General features: G+C 42.3%; 1 protein-coding gene across 1 annotated transcript; it reads right to left on the reverse strand.

Annotated features, from left to right (window-relative positions):
* Window positions 1-159: 159 nt before the first annotated feature.
* CASP8AP2 (caspase 8 associated protein 2) lies at window positions 160-19,680 on the reverse strand. Its single transcript, XM_026038437.1, has 9 exons — window positions 19,635-19,680; window positions 18,521-18,598; window positions 15,436-15,536; window positions 13,866-13,940; window positions 13,078-13,193; window positions 8,750-11,250; window positions 3,435-6,375; window positions 1,805-1,904; window positions 160-1,195 (listed from the first exon to the last, which is right to left on the reverse strand). The coding sequence occupies exons 4-9, from the start codon at window positions 13,893-13,895 to the stop codon at window positions 1,139-1,141; spliced, it is 5,745 nt and encodes a 1,914-aa protein (XP_025894222.1). The 5' UTR covers window positions 13,896-13,940; window positions 15,436-15,536; window positions 18,521-18,598; window positions 19,635-19,680; the 3' UTR covers window positions 160-1,138.
* Between the last annotated feature and the right edge of the window lie 101 nt (window positions 19,681-19,781).

The raw sequence follows: 19,781 nt of genomic DNA on the forward strand, positions 1-19,781 counted from the left end.
TAGAAGGCCTATCAAGTTACTTCAGTTAAGTTCAGCAAATTTAAGTGCCTTTCCCAAATGTAATCTGCAGAAAAAGAACAAACTTCTTTCCAAAACATAAAACATTTTTGAAAAAAACCCCAAATCCTATGACTTTTTCTGAAAGAAATGTTATTCAACTGTGCAAAATTCAACACTACGTCTATTTAAATGTCATCAGAACTGTAAAATATTTTCAACTGCAAGACAATCCTTGGTAAACTAATGCTCCTTATTCACCAGTATTTCACTAATTTTAAAATTTCATTAATATTTAAAAGGATCTAAAAAACTGTTCTCTGCATTAATAACTGGCTTCACTCTCTCTGAGGAGGGAGATGGGCCCCTGAGAGAGGAATTCATTCCTTTCTTTCCATTGAACACTGGAGTAACAAAGAAGTGGTTTGGAGAAGATGCTCAAGGTTGAAGGCAAGCCCTGCACACGGTGCTGGATTCCCTCCTCAGAGCAGATTATGAACAAGAGTCCACCTATTACGGAGTCCACCTATAGCAATAACCACCTGTTCCTTGCCATCTTCATCCAATTACCAGGTAATGAGCACTTGGAATTATGACTATCCCTGCACTGTCCGATTTTAAAAGAACAAGACCTAACTTCTCAAAGTACCAGTTTCCATGTTGCAGAAAACCAAGATGATGTATTTATTATTTGCTAGGATTATCTAACAACTAAGAGTACCCACCAACTAGTTTCCAAGAACTCCTGTTTTTGCCTGGAATTGTCGTTCCACATACAGCACTTCTCACAAGTTAAGGAACAGCCACCCTTTTCACTGGATGAAATGCTTCTTGTGCTTGCAGAGCACTTTTAAACAACAGAAGATTGACCTCCTAAAAACGATACTGCTCTATTTGCACGTGCACACCCTTCCTCAGGTAGCCTGTGGTTTAGTCTGATTTTCCAGCTATCCGACACGCGATAAAGCACTTCAGTGGAAATGTGGGCAGGGAAGTAAACAACTAACAGTGCCCCAGGTTTCCTGGGCTAAGGATTCTGACTTGGACACCTCCGCTCGCCCCACCACCTGCATGCAGTGGTTGCACTCTCATTGCTGAAAACAGCTAAACCTGGTAGCCACAGAGCAGCTTGGAGGTAAGTTCACTTGCACTTGGATTTCTTGAAAAGCTTCATTAACTGCTTGAATCTTTCTGAAACCTGAAAGACAAAAAAGGGCATATTATTAATAACTCGGGTTTCCAGATCTACCAAGGCTACTCTGACAGCCCAAGGACTTTTTTTTTTTTAAACACGATTTTGTTCCTTATGTTTTTTTCTATTAAATTGTAGGGGAAAAATTCCAAGGGCACAATCAACAAGTTAGTGGGATTTGTGCTCCAAAGCATTCAGGACCTTTTCCTATCCCTTTGCCATCTGAAGTAATTTTCAGGCTAATGACAGAGAGCCAGAGCCAATTGTTGCTTATATTCCACAATGGATATGAATGCATGTTCACATAACAGTACAGTCTTCCCTGGCCTGTAGTTGAACACAGCAGTTTTGAAGTACAGGAAGTTAATTCTTGGACCATAATATCTCCTATATATATATATTTTTCAGAAGCTACAACTGCCAGAAAACTAGGATTTTTATTTCAAGATCACCATCAAACGACCATGTCCTTATTAGTGAATAACTCCATATAACAGTTACATTAGTGAATAACTCCACATAACTCCAAACTGACAGGAGAGCTCCAAAAATAGTATTTGTTCAATTGTAATCAGAAACAAAATTCTTATAAAGGCTAAGACTCAGAACACCTACCTGATTTGGGCTTTTGTTTAACCTAGTGGCTAAGGAAACAAAAGTTTTGCTTGAAGGTCCTTTTCTCTGACACTCCAGTAAGATCTCTCGGTCATCATTTCTACAGCAAAAATATATTTCCTTTTAACATTAATACATATATATTTGTGCATGCACACTAACAAAATAATGCATATGCATATTTTTAAAATCCTGAATCCCAACTCCAGAACATGATTTCAGCAACGAGCTTCACTGACCTCCCTTTCACTGGCACAGAACTACAGAGGCAGCAGAGAGGAGCAAACATGAAGGATCAGGATGCAGGATCATTGCAACCGGCACCCCAAACACCCAGGGCAAGAGTACTTCAAGCTTCGAGAGCAGAAGCTTAAACCTGACTTAAGGAAGCTCCCAAATTCAGCTGTGGCCAGCAAGAGGGGCTACCATCCATACCCTGCGTGGCTACCCAGCCAGCTCTCACTTAGAGCCCACTGAGTGTCACCGGACAACCAGAGAGGTTCCTGACTCCTAGGAGTGGCCCTAATGTGACAGGGTCAGAGCTCCTCTGCTGCTTAAAAGAGAGGAAAGGACAGGGAGCCTCTTCACAAACGTGTCCCTGATGTGCTCCTTGTCTGATTCATCAGTTTAGGATCTGTAAAATGTTCATAGGCTCAGTGGGTATAAAGCAGCTACAATGTGCCTTTGGTTCAAACACATCATGTCACAACATGTCATATTTAACTAAATAGCCTCTATTTTCAAATAAAAATGTCACAGCTAATTATTTAAAGAAACTCTTCAATCTTTTTAGGCATCTGTTCAAAGATGGACAAAGACTAAACCAGATAAAATCCAGGTGCATCCTAAACATTTATCTCCAGCACCTACAATCACATGATTTTCCTCCTATATCCTGCTGACTGAGCAGTAACTACTGCCTACGAGGAGGGGGTTCAACCAATCTACAGGCTGAAAGGTTGACCAGCAATGTGTGCAGATTAAGGGGTGCAGACCCCAAAGCAAAAATCTGTTTGCTGTTGTGTCTTCTTGCAGAGAGGGAAACCTTTGGCTGCCCTCCTCTACCCAGTCACCAGTGCTGCCAAGCCTTGTAGGAAGACCAATGACTTCCATCGAGTTTGGCTGGAATTTTTGAGGAGAGTAAGAAAGGGGCAGAGGAGACAAAAAACCAGAGAGGTGCGATATAGTCTATCTTGTTACCTTAGAATGTAGGTCTTTAAAAGCAAACACAAAAATAGTCTTCTTTAGGGAAATCTAGGCAAGCCAGGAAACTAGTTCTGAGATAGGGAAGTAAATTCTACCTAGGAAATTATTAAGAATCATTCCCTTCCAAAGGCTACTTACAGAATTATGTGAAAAGAGTGCATCCCTCAAATCTGTACTCTGTTGGACAAGCTTTATAGATAAAAGGGTAAAACAGACATTGGCACCATTCAATGGCACTCCAAGCGGAGTCTCGTAACACCATCCCACAGAGGAGGGAGCGGGCTCTTACACTACCATTTAAACACCGATGCAAAGCTTCTGAATAACCAGGCATCAGCTGAATTCCCTTTTCCTCCCACTTTTGAATGCACCAGTTGCCAAAATAAGCGAATATCCAAATTAAATAAAAACAAAAAATCATTACCTTGTCCAGGAAACTACTACTTCTCCTTTCTTTTTGACAATGTTTTTGGCATACAGACTAGGCGATGATGCAGATGAAGCCGAAGGAGAAGAGTCTTTGCTCTGTGGCAACTCATGCTTCTTGCTGGAAGATCGCCTGGGCACTGAATTTATCCCTTCAGATTTCGCGTCATTTCCATCATTCCCTTCACCCAGTGACTCGCTTTCTTTCCGTTGTCTTTTTGAGTTACAATTGTCCAATACCACAGAATCTTTTTTCCTTTTTTTACTAGTTTTTTCATCTGTATTTATTTGGCATCCTGCATCAGTATTTGAAGTGGGCTTTATTTCCAGATTACCTTCACCTGCCACAGTCTCATTGGAAAGCTCTTCTGTCAAGTCTATAAAGGCATCAACAGAGCACTCCTCCAGTTCATCCTTTTTATCACCAATCTCTGCATTCCCAGTAGGAGTTTCCTGACTCCTACTATCTGCAGGAGACTGCCCTGCAAGACACGAGTTCTCATCAACGATATCACCTGTTAAGTCTATGTACGACTCCACACCGCATCCAACGGGAAAAGCAGCTGTGGATCCAACAGCAATTTCATTTACGTTCCCAGGTACTTTAAATTCACGCATCCGAGAGCTCTCGCCATCCTCACTAGGGCTTTCTGTGCCAGGGCTATTTGTGTCCGCAGGTTTCCTAGGGGGCCGGAGCAAAGCAGCGGCCTCGTCCTCTCCAGCACCCTCGGGCGACTCCCTCGCTGGCCGAGCGCCTTGTTCCTGCCCAGCAGGGCCGTGGGGCAGCTCCGCAGGCTGCCTCGGCCCTGGCGTGGCCGCTCCTGGCCCGGGGGCTGCTGCGGTGCGCGGGCTCTCCCTCTTCTCACCGCCCCGTTCCCCCCTGGCCGAGGAGGCCCGCGCCTCCCTCACGAGGCCCACGTGCTCCGGGGCGGCGCACGGCACCGCGCGCCGGATCTTCACGATGAAGTGGTCGTTGGACTTCTCCATGATCACGGCCTGCATGGGCAGGCTCGGGCGGCACTGAAACCCGGCCACAGCGGGCCGGCTCGGCCACGACGAGGAGCAGCTCGACCTGCTGCTCGAGTTATCCGACTCCAAGGCCAAGTGGATGTCCTGCTCGGTGGCGTCCTCCTCTTCGAGGAGCGCGTCCTCGCTGTAATGGGCGCTAAGGACGCCCTCGGGAGTGGAGCCTGAGGTGTTCTCGGGTTTTAGGAAGCTGAGGTGAGCATCTGATTTCAAAGGTGACGGAATAGTTAAAGAAACAGCCAAATCTTCAAGGAGAATAGAAGAAACAAAGGATTTGGTTTTTTGTAAGCTGCACTCATCTTCTTTGCACGAGGCGGCACTTGTAGGAACCTCAAACATACAGCTTTCATCTAGCACGTTTGGGTCGATGGACATTTGAAGCCTGGATGATAAGGAAGGAGCTCTTATAGGTGAAACCAAAGGCCAGTGAATATCTTCTATGGGTCGAGGTTCCACAGAAGCCTCCTTTGGTGCAATCTCTTGAATTAATACAGCACTACTACTTCTGCACTTCTGACTTTCCAAAAGCTGTTTTTCTGGTGTCCTGAACTCCCATTCATGTCTGTCAATATTGCTGCCGCTTTTTTCCAAGAGATCGGAACCTTGCAACAAACTTTTGAAAATTTCACCCATCTGAGCATCACTCACAAGGTTAAATGTAAGACTGGAGGCTTGTTGTTCTGTGAGAAGATCGTAACTAAGATCAGACTTGTTAGCATCTTTGGCTAGCTGAAATCCTTCCTTTTCGTGTCTTGTACTTTTCAGTGGAGTGAGAGCCCCTTGCAAATTATTCTCCCTAGGGGGCTGCACTTTGGTTTGGGAAATTCTTGTGTTATCGATGGAGTTGAGACATTTTGTAAAAACAGTTTTTGGTGCATCAGTTTTATTCTTCTCATGGTGACACTTTTTAGGTGGTTGGTAATCCACAGCTGGCTTAGAAAGGATATATTCCTCAGTCTTTTGAGATCTGGCATTCAAGGATTTTTTTTGCGACCTTTGAACATCATTTTTGTGACCAATTCTGTGTTTTTGTTTTCCTGCTCTTTCAAACTTCCCTTCCTCAGCGTCATTTCCCATGTTTACTGCATCACATAGTTTTATTAAAGTTCTCCTTACCTTTTCAAATAAGTAATCAAGCTGCTCATCTACAAATTTCCATAACTGTTTCTTCATATCTGATACTTGCTGCTCAAAAAGACGATCCACTATGGCATTCTTCTTGATTTGCTTGAGTTTGGACTCTATCGTATCACAGAGATTCAATTTTAAAGTCTCACCTAATGTAGACATCTTGGAAAAGTTCAAGTATTTTATTAATGATGTAAAATTTATAATGGCAGATTCTATAATTCTGTGAAAGTGTTGAACTGGAAAATGTACCTTGAACTTCATGTAGTTTTTCCTCACCTGTTTTCGTATAGCTCTTAACATCTGCATAACTTCTTGCACAGTTGAAGGTTCAGCAATAATTTGCACCATTTTTTCCAGACAAGCAAGGCTCACAGTTTTATTTTTCTTCATCTCCTTCGAAGAGCTGAACGTCTGGTTTTTATGTCTCTCTCTGTTCTTCTTTGTACTTAATTTCACAGAAACAAACTTTCCACTGTCTTCATTGCCACAGACAGTTTTGCTCTTTTGATTGTGTGGATTGCTGGTCAAATTGCGCGTTTCAGGAGAAGTTCTGGGCATTGATTTTTTTGTATTTTCAGAGGTTCTTTCTGGTTTCGATTTTTCTTCTTCATCATCACTGCTTATGATTTCTCCTTCTTCTATTTCGTCTGAGGAGATGCTCAGCTGGGACTCCATCTCCAAGTGCTCACCAGACATGCTAACTGGCTTTTGATTTTCTTTGTTTACCTCCTTGGACAAATTCTTTGAGGGACAGACGCCAACCGTACTTTCAGGAATTATATCTATAAAAGGAAAACAGTTTGATAATCTCCCTAAAGAACACAATTATAAACATATACTTTAAGAAAAACATGGAAGATTCAGGTCTGAGAGGTGACTGCTCGTTTAAAACTGCCTAATAGAACTCAGCAAATTTGATCTTCAGCTACGAGTTTGGGCAGCGAGGAGTTTTCTTTTCAGCTCAGTAACACTTTTTTTCCAGGACTGCAAAAGGCAGTGGAGGGCATAGGGGGAAAAAGAAAAAAAAAAAAAAAAAGTATTCCATCAGCTCTGAGCTTCTTTCTGTTAATTCGGAGAGACGCTGGCACTGCACAACATTCAGTTTTAATATCATTACGAGTTAACGCCTCTATACATTTTTTTCCAGAGCTAATAAAAAGGATTGACTTGATTCTAAGTCTTTCAATAAACAAAATTACTAAAGAAACCCACCCTGTCAAGTCCTGTTTCAGTTTCTGATGCACTTAAGATGACCAGCATCATAAGCACACTGAAAATTTTTTTTCTCATGAATTTATTGGCCTCCAGTTCAGGTTCCTGATTAATAGGAATGGGGAAATGAGAAATGTGAGATGAAAAGCCCAAGCTTTGTCAAATTTAGTGTCTCTTTTTCCTTCCATCTCACAAATAAGCTTATTAAATAATTTATATATTTGAGATGCCATTAAATATCTAATTATTAATTTAATTTCCAAGCAAATGTTATTTTAAAGAAAAATAAACAATTACAATAAGCTACAAAACAGAACATTACAAAGGAAAAGACAGGCTGGTTTCCAGTGTACAACAATTCCTGTGAAGTGTGCTGCCATTTCCATGCCTTGTAGCTGTTAAATCTTAGGCTTGCTGGAGATTATATTGTAAAACACTCTATATGGTCCATCGCATGGGATTCAGACCATTTAATGACCTCTAACAAACACTTAACCGGATAAAAATGAGATTATATCTAAATTCCTCTCCCCAGAAGTGCACGTGTAATTGCCGCTTTAAAGTTATGCTTGAGAGTAAAGATGTATTCCAGCACTGCCTCCATTTCAGCTTTACAAGGATCAATTAACAGTAGCCTCTCATACTAATCATTTCAGTCTTTCAGGAAACTAAGGCACAAACTGAAAGCAGCTGAAAGAAGGCAGTAACACCTAAACCCTGCACTGCAGAACAGCCGGAGGGGCAGTGCTGAATTCGAGGCCAAGAGGAGCCAGGGTCTGTCTCTCCTCAGTTTGAGGGACACAGAACAGTTGACAGCAACATCATCAGTTTGGTCACAAACACAACCAGGCATCTAACTTGAAAAATTAAAATGACTGCTTTGCAATATGGTATCAAGCCCTGGACAGGATGGGTTCCTCTAAAAGGTAACCTAGGGAAACACCACAAAATGGGGAAAAAAAAGGCATTCACCTACTTTGCTCTCAAAGCTCTTGTGTTCTCACACACACACACAAAATTTAATAGCAATCTCAGCAATTTCAAAGCATATAAACTGCTGTAGAAATGAAATATAAACTGCTACTGCTAAAGGAATTTGTAGTTAGAAGTTGCCTTCATTGCAGCAGGCAGAATGGCATTACAAAACATACTAAGACTTGCAAAAACACCAGGCATATGCTTTGAAACATAAGAAAAGGCATTTAATCTCCACAGTGTCCATTCCCCTTTTAGTAAGAAATTAAAAACTTCCAAGAAACTGAAATCCCCACGAGGGAAAGACCTAAGCAAGAAAGTCCACCTACTTTCTCTCCCTTTCTGTGCCGCCACATTTTATCTCTTTGAGATATAGTTCAGGAGTTGGTTCTTACTTCATTAAGTGATAATATCCTAATGATGTGTGATTTCTTTTACTTTTCTTCCAATCGACACACAGCTGTAAAATGCATCTAAAAATCCAACTGAAATTTATTCAGCTGGAGAGAGAAGTCATTCACAGAAACTGAGTGTCACATACTCTCCAGCTTTCTTGAAATAAATACTTCTAATTATCTGATCCTAAATGACTTACACCTCTACAAACCCACAGAAAGAACCTAGTGAAACCTAGTCAGAAGCCACCACGCTTCGGGCAACTGCATTTTTCAGATTTTGGAATTTTGTATTTTGATTTTTGAATCTGTATTTTGTATATAACTTTTCAATCACTTATCTTTAAGTAGTGGCAAACCACAAATTTGTAAGCATTAATGTTCAGTTGGCTCAAATATTGACTACATTATTGAGTCCACTTGAAACCAAAGAAGAAAAGGACCATTGTGACCTATACAGCATAAGAAAAAAATGTGTATGTTTGAGAAATCATTTAAAAGAAAGTGATGTCTGCTTTCTATGGAAGCATACTCTAAACACTGATGCAAAAGACAAGCTGTAATACACAAATACCTTTGTTATAGCTCTTCACAAGACCTTTGCCAGGACTCTCCATCCTAAGGGCTTTAGCCAAAGGCCGCATGGGGCTGTTGAGCGGGCTGATGGCCTTCGGAATATACCTCAGGTGATTGAGGTCAATGCTCAGTATTGAACTGTCATCGTCAGCAGGAATGGGGTTAGTTTCCCTCTCTTTAGTCCTGGGATACGTCTCACCACTAAGGCAAGAGGCTGTTGTAGTGATTTCAGGTAAGTCTGGCTCCAGATCACAGGCATTCTGGTCAACTACTGGTGCCTCCCTAGCAGATAGTACAGTTCTCTCAGGTGACTGAGGTGTATCTTTGCAGACATTTGTTTTCTCAACAGAACACTCAACATTTTCTGCAGCCAAGTGATCATCATCCTTAATTACTTCCATTAAACAGTCCGGTTTTGTTTCCATACTATCACCAGCAACACCATAGGACTCCAAGTCACTAGAACTTCTGGCCTCTGGGTCATGTAAGGCCAGGTTTGGAGAGCTATGTCGGTCCTCTGAGCTTTCTTTATCAGTAGGTAGCCACATTTTATCTTCCTCTCCCTTCTCCGCTACAGACTCAGGAAGGGCCACCAGACTTTCACTGGCAGCCTCGGGAGGTGCCACTGCTGCTGCCGGCACCTTGTCCTCCTGCATCCCACCCGCTGCTACAGGCAGCTCTCCAGACCCTGCTGCCTCCAGAGGCAAAGCCTCAGCTTGATCCAGATCCACGGCAGCCACTGCTGCTGCTGAAGCTTCAGATTCAACCACATCAGGAGCCTCTGCCGTTGCTGCTGGAGTTCCAGCCTGCACTTCACCAGGGGTCGGTACCTCTGCTGTTCCCATCAAGGCCTGGGGTTGCACCTGAGCCTCTGCTGCTTCTGGTAGGGCTCCTGGGCTCACGTCTCCAGCTGCCACTGCTGCCAAAGCCTCAGGCTGTGCTGGACCTGCTGCTGCTGCTGCTGCTGTTTTCAAGGATTCGTGATCAGGATTCACAGAAAGAGGCACTGTCTGTTCCAGGCTGATCTGAGCTGCGCTGTCCAGGTCTTCTAGTGAGTCAGGATGAGTTTGCTTGGCAGGATCACAGGTAGCAGAATCCACGACTTCAGCCTGCATGGCAAGCTCTGTACTTCCATCATCAGTGGCCTTTTGGGAGGACATTTCAAATCCATCCATTGGAGAAAGGCATTGTTTTTTAGCAGGAGAAAGAGTCAAATTTAGTTTTTCCATAAAGCTGAGTTTCAAGTCTTTGCTCTTTGCTTCAGTTAGATCATCTTTACTTTTGGGAGCTTTGTGGTCTTTTAAACTATCTGCTACTCTGGATGCCTCTTCTGGCTTATGAGACTTGTTTCTCTCACCTTTTGTAACATCTGCACCTTTCTTACAGTCTTTGGAAGATTGGTGAGAAGTCTCTTTTGTAACTTTTCTTTCATTTCTAGAATGTCTGTTTTCATCCTGACTCTCCCTCTCTCTTTTCCTTTTTTCTTCAGTTCTGTGTCTCTCTGATTTTGAATGTGCCGTTTCCCATTCGTGTCTACTGCTATTTTCCTTGGAGCGTGCGTGTTTATGCTCTCTGCTGCTGGAATTGGAAGGTGAAGACCTTCCTTCCCGAGCAGTATGATCGTTGGTTCCTCTCTCTCTCTTGTAGTCTGAGTCTCTTGCTTTTCTAGACTCTTCCACGCGACATTTACGCGACTCATGTAGGTTCTTGGAGTGCTCGTTCTTTGAGTGCGGACTGCTGACTCTACCAGACCTCCTTGATTGCTCCTGTTGCTTCTCATTTGGCTTACTTTTCTGGCCAGAGCCTTTTTCTTCTTTATCATGCATTTTAACATCCTTCTTGGTCATGTTTTGTGACCTCTCATCAGCATACAACTCACCTCTTGTCTGAAACCTGTCCTTGCTGGTAGCTTGTTTCTCCCAGGAAGAGGCCCCCCTTTCTGCCCTTCTTTCTGCACTTGGACTACATTTGAGTTTTGTGCTCTGACTTTTTTGTTGCAACTCATTTTTACTTGCCTTCTCTGAAAGTGTTTGCAGCTTTTGATGAGGATCTGAATCCTGGCTATCAATATTGCTACCGGTGTAGCTCTGCTGTGTTTCTCTTCTGTTTTTGCTGTCATTTCCCCTGCTATACTGTTCATCACTTTTCATTTCTTTTCTTTCCTTCCTATTATCCTTGTTGGAGCAGTGGTCATAATTTGGGAGACGTTTATGAGCACCATCAGTGCAGAGCTCTTCAGGAGGGTATCTCAGTAGATATGGATTGCTTCTTTTATCCGAGCTACACTTCCCGTTGTCCATGTTATGAGACGAGTAATTGTGATACGCATCTTTTGGGGAGTCATTTTTCGTTCTGTGATCCATCTTTACACTGTCGCCCACATCGGGTGATCTGAATTTGGGCTCTTTGGATTTACACACCTCGAGGCACCTTCCATTAATGGATGCTGGGAGATGTGTTCGGGCGAAGCCGCCGCGGTGACTGGGGAACTCCGACAGCCTGTTTATACACAGAGACAAAGTCACTGCAGAGATGTGAAATGTATTCGGCAATAACAAAAGCCAAATTATAAAGAACCCTTGTCTTTCTAAACGTTTGCCATGCTTTCTCTGAGTCTCAGTTGAAAGATATGGGGGATAAAATGGAATTTTAATAATTAGCACTGAGTAAAACAAACAAACAAAAAATCCCACAACAATTCTTTCTATACATATTTTCCAAACAAAACTCATCTACAGAGAAAAAATAAGATCAGTGGAAAAATGCTGTATTGGTCTAATTATCAATTTTGTTAATGCAAATTAACATGTCACTGTCCAGTGAAAGTCTTCCCCTAGAAGAAGCTGTTATATACATCAGGGATTTTAAAAACCATAGCCATTCAATAATTTACTACGTAAAAAACAGCAGACAAAACAATAGGCAGTCAACCCAAAAGGCAAATAAGCTACTGTGGTTGGAACTTGCTTCAAGCTACGGAAAACAAGTGGTAAATTACGATAATCAAGGCTCATCAAGGCCACGTGATGCTGCTGCAAGGTCATAATCATAATAAAAAAAGGCCACATGCAGCCTGTATGGCCTGAGCTCGTTAAGGGTGAACACACCAAAGCTATTTCACCAGACAACAAAGACACTTTTCTGACATATTCAAAGTATTCCATGCACGCTACTAACACCAGCTTGAAGGAACAGTTGCTGCTAATCCATGCAGAAACAGAAAGAAAAAAAAAAAACAATGCACTCCAAAAACCCATTAAACTAGATGTTGCTTTTGCTGTAATCCAAAGCCCTTTCCTGTATTTCTCTTTGTGATACACTGCCAAAATTTCCCAGAGCTTTCATTTGGCAATTAAACATGCACTCACATACTGTGAGTGTAGTTATATCCGAATATATCGGAGATAAGCATTAACAATCTCCTGGAAAGACATGGCCTCTGAAGCAGTCTTTATACATGGAGAGGTTGCATAAGTTTGAAAATGCTTTGGTTAGAGTGAGTATTCAAAACAAGAACACATTTTTCAAAAAATTTAATTTTTGCCCTGGAAAACTATTCATGGAGATGTGAAACTACCTTGTCACAACCAACCAACCGAAACAATTACATGTCACGTCAAGCTCTCTCCTTATGACACTTTCGGTGGCAGAAAATATCAAACTGACAAATTGAAGTACAAAAAAACCCCAAATGGCTTGACTGAGTTCACGTAAGTGACAGGCAGGTGATCGTGTGAATATAAGCCAGGGCTCCTGAGTTTTGATTCCCTGCTCAGCATCAAACAGCCTAGAAATGTTACAGTCAGCTGCTCTACCACCAATAATTTACTATTATTCTTCAATTTGCAAGAAGATTAATAATACACAGAAGTTATCACGAATTTTCTCACTGCCATCTTCCACCATCGCAACGAGCACTTTCACCAAGATATTATAGCCCTTATTTTCATTTACTGTCAAAAAAGCTTCCGTGAATTTCAGTCTGAAACTATGTTTTGAAGCTGAAATATGCAAGAGAATATCTGATTTGATACATGAAAGACAGCTAAACAACCCAAACACAATGGGTGGTAAAACCAAGTTAAAGAACAGATCAGGCAAATGCTTCAGGATTCCTCCTTGTTTTCCTAAACAGAAACCAAAGACTTCATGAAGCTAGAAAGAAAAATATGTGTTTCATTTGATTGTACCAATATTCAATTATGCAGACAATTATTTAGTAAACAGCAATTTTCTTCCTTACTTCACATATAAGCAGCTTTATAACAAGTATATCAACATGACTGGACAAAAAGAAATGTGTAAAATGCCACTGTCCAGCTGTACCTTTGATGCAGGTTACTGATTTCTTCATCCTTCCGGTTAATTTCCACTCTCGCTGTTTTGATAAGTGCTGAAATATTCTTCTTAAGAGCTTGGTTTTCATTTTGTAGAATGACATTCTATTTTTAAATATATACAACAAATAAGAAAGTTAGCTTGGGTATAAATCCAAATATATAATGAAAATCAGCGCAAGTCAGCTGTTAGAAAAAAAATACTTGTTGACAGAATATATATAAACAACTTCAGATTTCTGCTGTTGTTTATAATGCTAAAATGCTAATTGTTTAGCATTTTATCATAAAATTTATCAAAACTGAATTAAGTCACAAATGAAGTAACCATGTGGCTTAAAAAGTATAATCCTTCCCCTTGTTTCATTCCTCTACCCAATTTGTTGCTTCCAAAGTCAGCATCAAATGCAAAATTTACATTTTTTTTTTTATCAGCAAAGGAAAACAGATACCTTTCTGGTAACTATTGATTTGATTATCTGCTTGCCTTTAATTAAGCAGACAAAAGATTTAGTCAATAACAGTTTTTTATCAAGTTTTAGATAGTTTCTAATTAAGCAAGTATTGTCTTACTGCATGCAACATCAGAAAACAAGGGAATTTATGTACTGATTTTGCCAGTATGCTATCCTACCAACTATCCTAGCAGCAGCAACCGTCATGCATGCTAGAAATCCCTACACAATGGATTAATTCTGCAAGAATATGCAATTAGCTCTTTCTCAAAGAAATATGCAGCTTGCTTTATGTCAGTGTTGACCATGTCATTCTCTGTACCTGTGCCTGTATTTCCTTAAACTTCTTCATCAACTCTTTGATTTGCTGTTGACATTTTCCATACTCTGCCCGTAGCTGTCAAACAGAGAAGGATTCACAATATAGAAGTGGACTAATTAAAAACAGTAAACAAAAATCCCCTCTAAATTTGTAGTTAGCTATCATTAACCACACTAGTAGTTAGCTTTAGATTATAAAGCCTTTTTTTAAAGAAAACCCAAAAGTGTGTACATATTATATAAAGCCATATTAAAACAGAAAACCTCAATATGCTTCTACAGAAGCTAAAATTAAAGTCACTAACATGTCACAGGCACCTGTGTAAGAGGAAATCGATGCACGATTACACAACAGTAACAGGCTAGAGAGCAACAGGAAGCCACATGATTGTGAAATTAAAGACAAGCTTATTGGAGGACAGGAAAATCAGTCCTCAGTGCTCTACAGATCACAGAATTGCAGAAAATTTGGCTTTGGAAAGGACCTCTGGAGACTGTCTAGTCCAACACCACCCTGCTCAAGCAGGGCCAGCTATAGCAGGTTGTTCAGGACTGTCTCCACGCAAGTCTCAACAGCTCCAAGGATGGAGACTCCACAAGCCCTCTGGGCTCCAGGGCTCAGTCACCTCACTGGAACAAAGTGGTTTTATTGTCTTCAACAGGATAGAGGAGTTGTTTTACAGATTTTATATAATAAAAAACTGTTGAGGAAGATCACAATAGAAACTAAAATATACTTCAAAGTTAGCTATAGAGGTACATGCTTTTGTGGAGATCTTGAACTTAAATATTTAACATTAAATTAAAAATATAACTTCTGACATGAGCCCTTCTTTAAAATCAGACAGTTACAAAACTTTCACAAAGGAATGGATCACATTTTCTTTATTGTCAAAGTTGACAGAAAAATGCTTTCCAACTTCCCAAGTGATATCTCATCATTTGGTAGATTTCTGTAGATTTTGCTCCTGCTCTTTCTATAGCACATTTTATATGTGTATTTTTGCTTTTTTTACTCCAAACGTCAGGTTTGCGACTAAGTTGTGCTTTAAGCACCAGGATATATGATACTACATGAGTAAGTGTTCTATTGATTTGTTAGAAGCAGTTATTTACTGCAGTAAATAAGACACTTGTCTTCAGTCTGGAGGACAAAACTTAAGGACACAAGAGATCACTCCACGGCCCATGTGCCTATGTCTATTAAAATTCCTTGGTGAAATGTCAAGATCAGTTCATTATCAAAATTAATTATTATCAAACATTTGAACCGACCTTTAACTAGAAAAAGAATTACAATAACTCTCATAACCCAAGAGATAAAACTGCATGCAAAGGGACAACAAATGAGAGCAGATCAAATTTAGAGTGAAGGATTTACTTACTACAATAAAATTGTTCATGCAAGAGTGCCTCAGGACACTCATGGTTTTATTCACATATTTAGGAAGAGATTCCCCACTTTTCCAGTAATACAAGTACACTGGCAGACTTTTTTTTGCACATTATACAATATTTGGAACAACAACAACAAAAACATGCATATATATATACGCAATATTAATACACACCTCATTATAGGATGCTTCCTTTGCAGTTCCTTCCTCAATTAATATCTCATCAAATAAGTTTAAAGAGTTGCCAGTTGGTGTAGAACTTGGAGCAGAATTCTCTGAAGATGGAAGTGGAAGAATTACATAAATAAAAAGCTATTGTTTCTAGCTAGTACGCACTCTGCCATAGAGGAAAATACTTCTAAAACGCAAAACTTTACCTGAGGAAATTCCCATTCTTATTCTCAATTTCAACATTCATGGCAGTGTATTTGAAAAACACGATCCATATACAAATACATAAAAGGATGAAAATATAGAAAAATTATAGATTTACAGGACCATCACAAGCAAAGGTGGGTGTCTTCTGTGACAGTCTGATGGTGTGCTCTTCTAAATCAAAGGAGAGCTGATTTACAGGAAACCTACTTAATTCACAAAGCACAGAAGGCTTCATCTAAGCAGTGGTCTGAAGTTTCAAAACTCTACCACCACTGGATAGGAAAAAGCTAGAAGAAACATATACATCCTGCAAGTAACTTATTTTATTACCAATTTTAGCCTTTAAAAGAATGGCAGTTGAAAAACATGCTTGAGAAAAAGAACACTCGGACGCCTGGGACATCGACGTTCCCCAGCGCAGATCAGTTGATCCAAACGAAACGGGGGATATCAACGTTTGTACAGCTGGGAGGGGACCAGCTGCCACGTGTCTGAAATGCTCCTTGCATCGAAAAACTGCTCTTTGCTCTATTCTGCATTCCATCTAACACCTAAGCTCCTTTGATTTAGTTTTGAAGATTTTTACTTTTTAAAATCTCACACCAAATTACTTTGCTGTCAGTGTCTTTTCATGATCAGCCTGTGTGCTCCGTTCATCAAATACACATTGCTTACAGAACCTGATTTATGATACCTCTCATTTTTAGATTAATTTATAGACAAATAAGTCAGCTATCAAAGCTGTGTTTCAGCCCTTGACCACAGCCAGTCTTTGGCTGCTACATAATGCAAAGAATATTAGTGCATCACAAGACAACATGTAAAACCATTTGTAATCCACAAGATGTTTGCGTCGCATTAAGTTGTTCATTTTTGCACCTTTTGAATTTACTAAACAATATTTTTCTGTATCTGAAATATTGGATATATTCTCATATACTGTAACAAATGAAAAAAGAGAACAAGACATGAGCATATGTTTTACAGCTGTAGGATTTAGTCTAGTCTTTCCATGAACATTCAATAAAGGAACAGCAGACATTGGGAAGGACCTTTATGGATCATCTAACCCGACATCCCTGCTCAAGCAGCGTCACCTAGAGCCTGCTGCCAGACCTCTGGCCTTCGAGCACCTCCAAGGGCAGAGATGAGACAACCTGTCCGAGCAGCCTGTGCCAGTGCCCTCAGCAACAGACCTGTACAGAAATGCCTGTTCAACGGCAGGAACTGCATTTCAGTGAACTTGACACTAAGACTCCTAACAAAGAACATGATCTGGGTCTGTCTCTGTCTTATTTTTAAGAGGGAACACCAAATTAATTTATGTTTGTGTGTGAAATTATTAATAACAGAAAGAGGACATAGTGAATACATCTTACAACAATGACAGCAATGCATACACTGGACCTGTCAGCCTTGACTTAGTGATCAGTGACTTTGAGATCTGGTCCTGAACCTATTTAAAGGCCACAGGAGGACAGCGCCTTTACCAAGGTCAAGTGTCCTCTGTCATGGCATGGTGAGAGGAGCTGAGGTTTCTCTATACCTCTTTCTGAACACATGCTTTAAGGCTCTTAAAATAGTCAGTATGACAAGAAAACTATGCCGTAATACTTCACCTAATAGAATTTAAAATCCTCAGCTGTGTATGTACAACATTGAAGATAAATACCTTGAATTCAAACAAACAGGTAACTATATTAATATCAGCTAAATATAAACTCATAGATCTGTCGTCTTACAGATAACTGTCACCTTGCTTGGAACCAGCCTAAGAAGCACCGAGGCACTATTAACCTTTAAGACAAGGTGAGGTGGATGTGATGTGGATCAAGGGCTGGCTGGATGGCAGAGCTCAGAGGGTGCTGATAAATGGGGCCGAGTCCAGTTGGAGGCCTGTGGCCAGTGGCGTCCCCCAGGGGTCAGTGCTGGGCCCAGTGCTGTTCAATTTGTTCATCAATGACCTGGACGAGGGCACAGAGCGCACCCTGAGCAAGTTTGCAGATGACACCAAGCTGGCTGGAGTGGCCGACACTCCGGAGGGCTGTGCTGCCATCCAGAGGGACCTGGACAGGCTGGAGAGTTGGGCAGAGAGGAACCTCATGAGGTTCAATAAGGACAAGTGCAGGGTCCTGCACCTGGGGAGGAATAACCCCAGCCACCAGTACAGATTAGGGGTCGACCTGCTGGAAAGCAACTCCACGGAGAGGGACCTGGGAGTCCTGGTTGACACTAAGTTAACCATGAGTGAGCAGTGTGCCCTCGTGGCCAAGAAGGCCAATGGGATCCTGGCCTGCATCAGGAGCAGTGTTGCCAGCAGGTCAAGGGAGGTGATTCTGCCCCTCTCCTCAGCTCTGGTGAGGCCGCACCTGGAGTATTGGGGGCAGTTCTGGGCTCCCCAGGATAAGAGGGACGTGGAGCTTCTCGAGAGGGTCTAGCGGCGAGCGACACAGATGACTAAGGGAGGGCAGCATCAATCGTGTAAGGAAAGACTAAGCGAGCTGGGCCTGTTTAGCCTGGAGAAGCGAAGACACTGAGGGGATCTGATCAATATGTAGAAGTACCTGAGAGGAGAATGTAGGGAGGAAGGGGCCAAACTCTTCTGAGTGGTGGCCAGTGACAGGACAAGGGGCAATGGGCACAAGCTGCAACACAGGCAGTTCCATCTGCATGTGAGGAAGAGCTTCTTTCCTGTGAGGGTGCCAGAGCCCTGGCACAGGCTGCCCAGGGAGGCTGTGGAGTCTCCTTCTCTGGAGATCTTCCAAACCCGCCTGGATGCCGCCCTGTGCCACCTGCTCCGGGTGTCCCTGCTGGAGCAGGGGGTTGGACTGGATGGTCTCTAGGGGTCCCTTCCAACCGCAACAAGTTCCATTCAACCTACCAGCAACTGTCAAACCGTTGTCCAAGCCATCATAGATATCCACTGAGCTCTCATCATCCTCCTTAAATGGGGAAGCTTCTAAATCAAAGCAAAACCAAATACATAAATACCATATACAGAGAGATACATGTGTATGTATGTAACCTTTTAATAAGTCTAACTTGCCTATAAAATGTGCACAGCTATGATTCTACAGGAGTAATGAATTATACCTAGCATTGCAAATAAAGAAACAGACACTAAGTAGTAAGAGAAAGGGAAACTTTACCCACCAAGCTACTGCTTCTGTGAAGAAAAAAGCTTTACAAGAATTTAGCACAAAGGAAATTTTACAGCTTTAGACATAAATAAACTTAAATTACAAACTGGCTAAGCCAACCTCAGCTGAGTTTGAAACCCTTTTCTAAAATATATCGAACTGAAGATATACGACTCCAGAAATTCTGATAAATGTAACACTGTGACAGGTCATTACTGTTGAAAGAAACAGTTCTCAGTAAATAGCATAAAACAATGGTCTGTATCATAACTGAAAAAAAAATGCTATATTATCACCTCTTCACACACTAACCGGTCCTCTGCTCCATGCTAACCTGTGTCTCTTCATCCCTTTTGGGATGCCCCTCATTGTTCTTATCCACCCTATCTGAATCTCTCCAACTCTGCAATCAAATGTGGTTATTGTACGGAAAAATGCCAGTACCCACAGTGCCCCTGAGGCCGGGAGCCTCCCGTTCAGGTGTCAGGACAATCACGTGCCGGGCCGGCAGCAACACTGCCGTGACTGAGGGGCTTGCACACACCAGGGGAGCGCGCCTCGGCTCTCGGGAGCGGCGGGAAAAGCCAAAGCCTCCCGGCGTGCCCAGACGCGCGGCTTCACACAGCGAGAGGCTGAGCTACGCACCGAACGGCAGCCACAGGCCTGGTGCCGGCCCCGCAGGCACACCAGAAACCCAACGCGCCGCCGTGGGCGCCAGCCCACACCGGGCTGCCAGGTTCCTGCGGCACCACGGCTGCGGCGGTGTTTTGCCAGCCTCATTTTTGCAGTTTCGCTCTGAGAACGGTTTCCCTCGCCGCTCCTGAAGCCCTTCCCGGCCTGCGCACCCGGCCTTACCGCCGTGCGGGGTGTCGGGCAGTCCCAGCGCGTCCCCGTCCGCCGCCATGCTCCCAGCTCCCTACGGCTGCGCCATCTGCAAGGAGAGGGGCAGAGCCCCCCGCGCGGGCTCAGCGGCGCCCACGGGGGGCACGGGCGGGCCCGGGC

This window comes from Nothoprocta perdicaria, unplaced genomic scaffold (assembly GCF_003342845.1).
Source record: "Nothoprocta perdicaria isolate Ctin4 unplaced genomic scaffold, notPer1 scaffold_21, whole genome shotgun sequence".
Taxonomy (NCBI): domain Eukaryota; kingdom Metazoa; phylum Chordata; class Aves; order Tinamiformes; family Tinamidae; genus Nothoprocta; species Nothoprocta perdicaria.

Bases quoted from the DNA above. Each gene is read 5' to 3' on its own strand.
- CASP8AP2 (XM_026038437.1), bottom strand. From the start codon at position 13,895: ATGAAGAAGTTTAAGGAAATACAGGCACAG. The intron at 1,905-3,434 runs GTAATGATTTTT...TTTTTGCTGTAG, and splicing joins GTAGTAGTTTCCTGGACAAG to AAATGATGACCGAGAGATCT. The intron at 1,196-1,804 runs GTAGGTGTTCTG...TTTGTCTTTCAG, and splicing joins TAAACAAAAGCCCAAATCAG to GTTTCAGAAAGATTCAAGCA.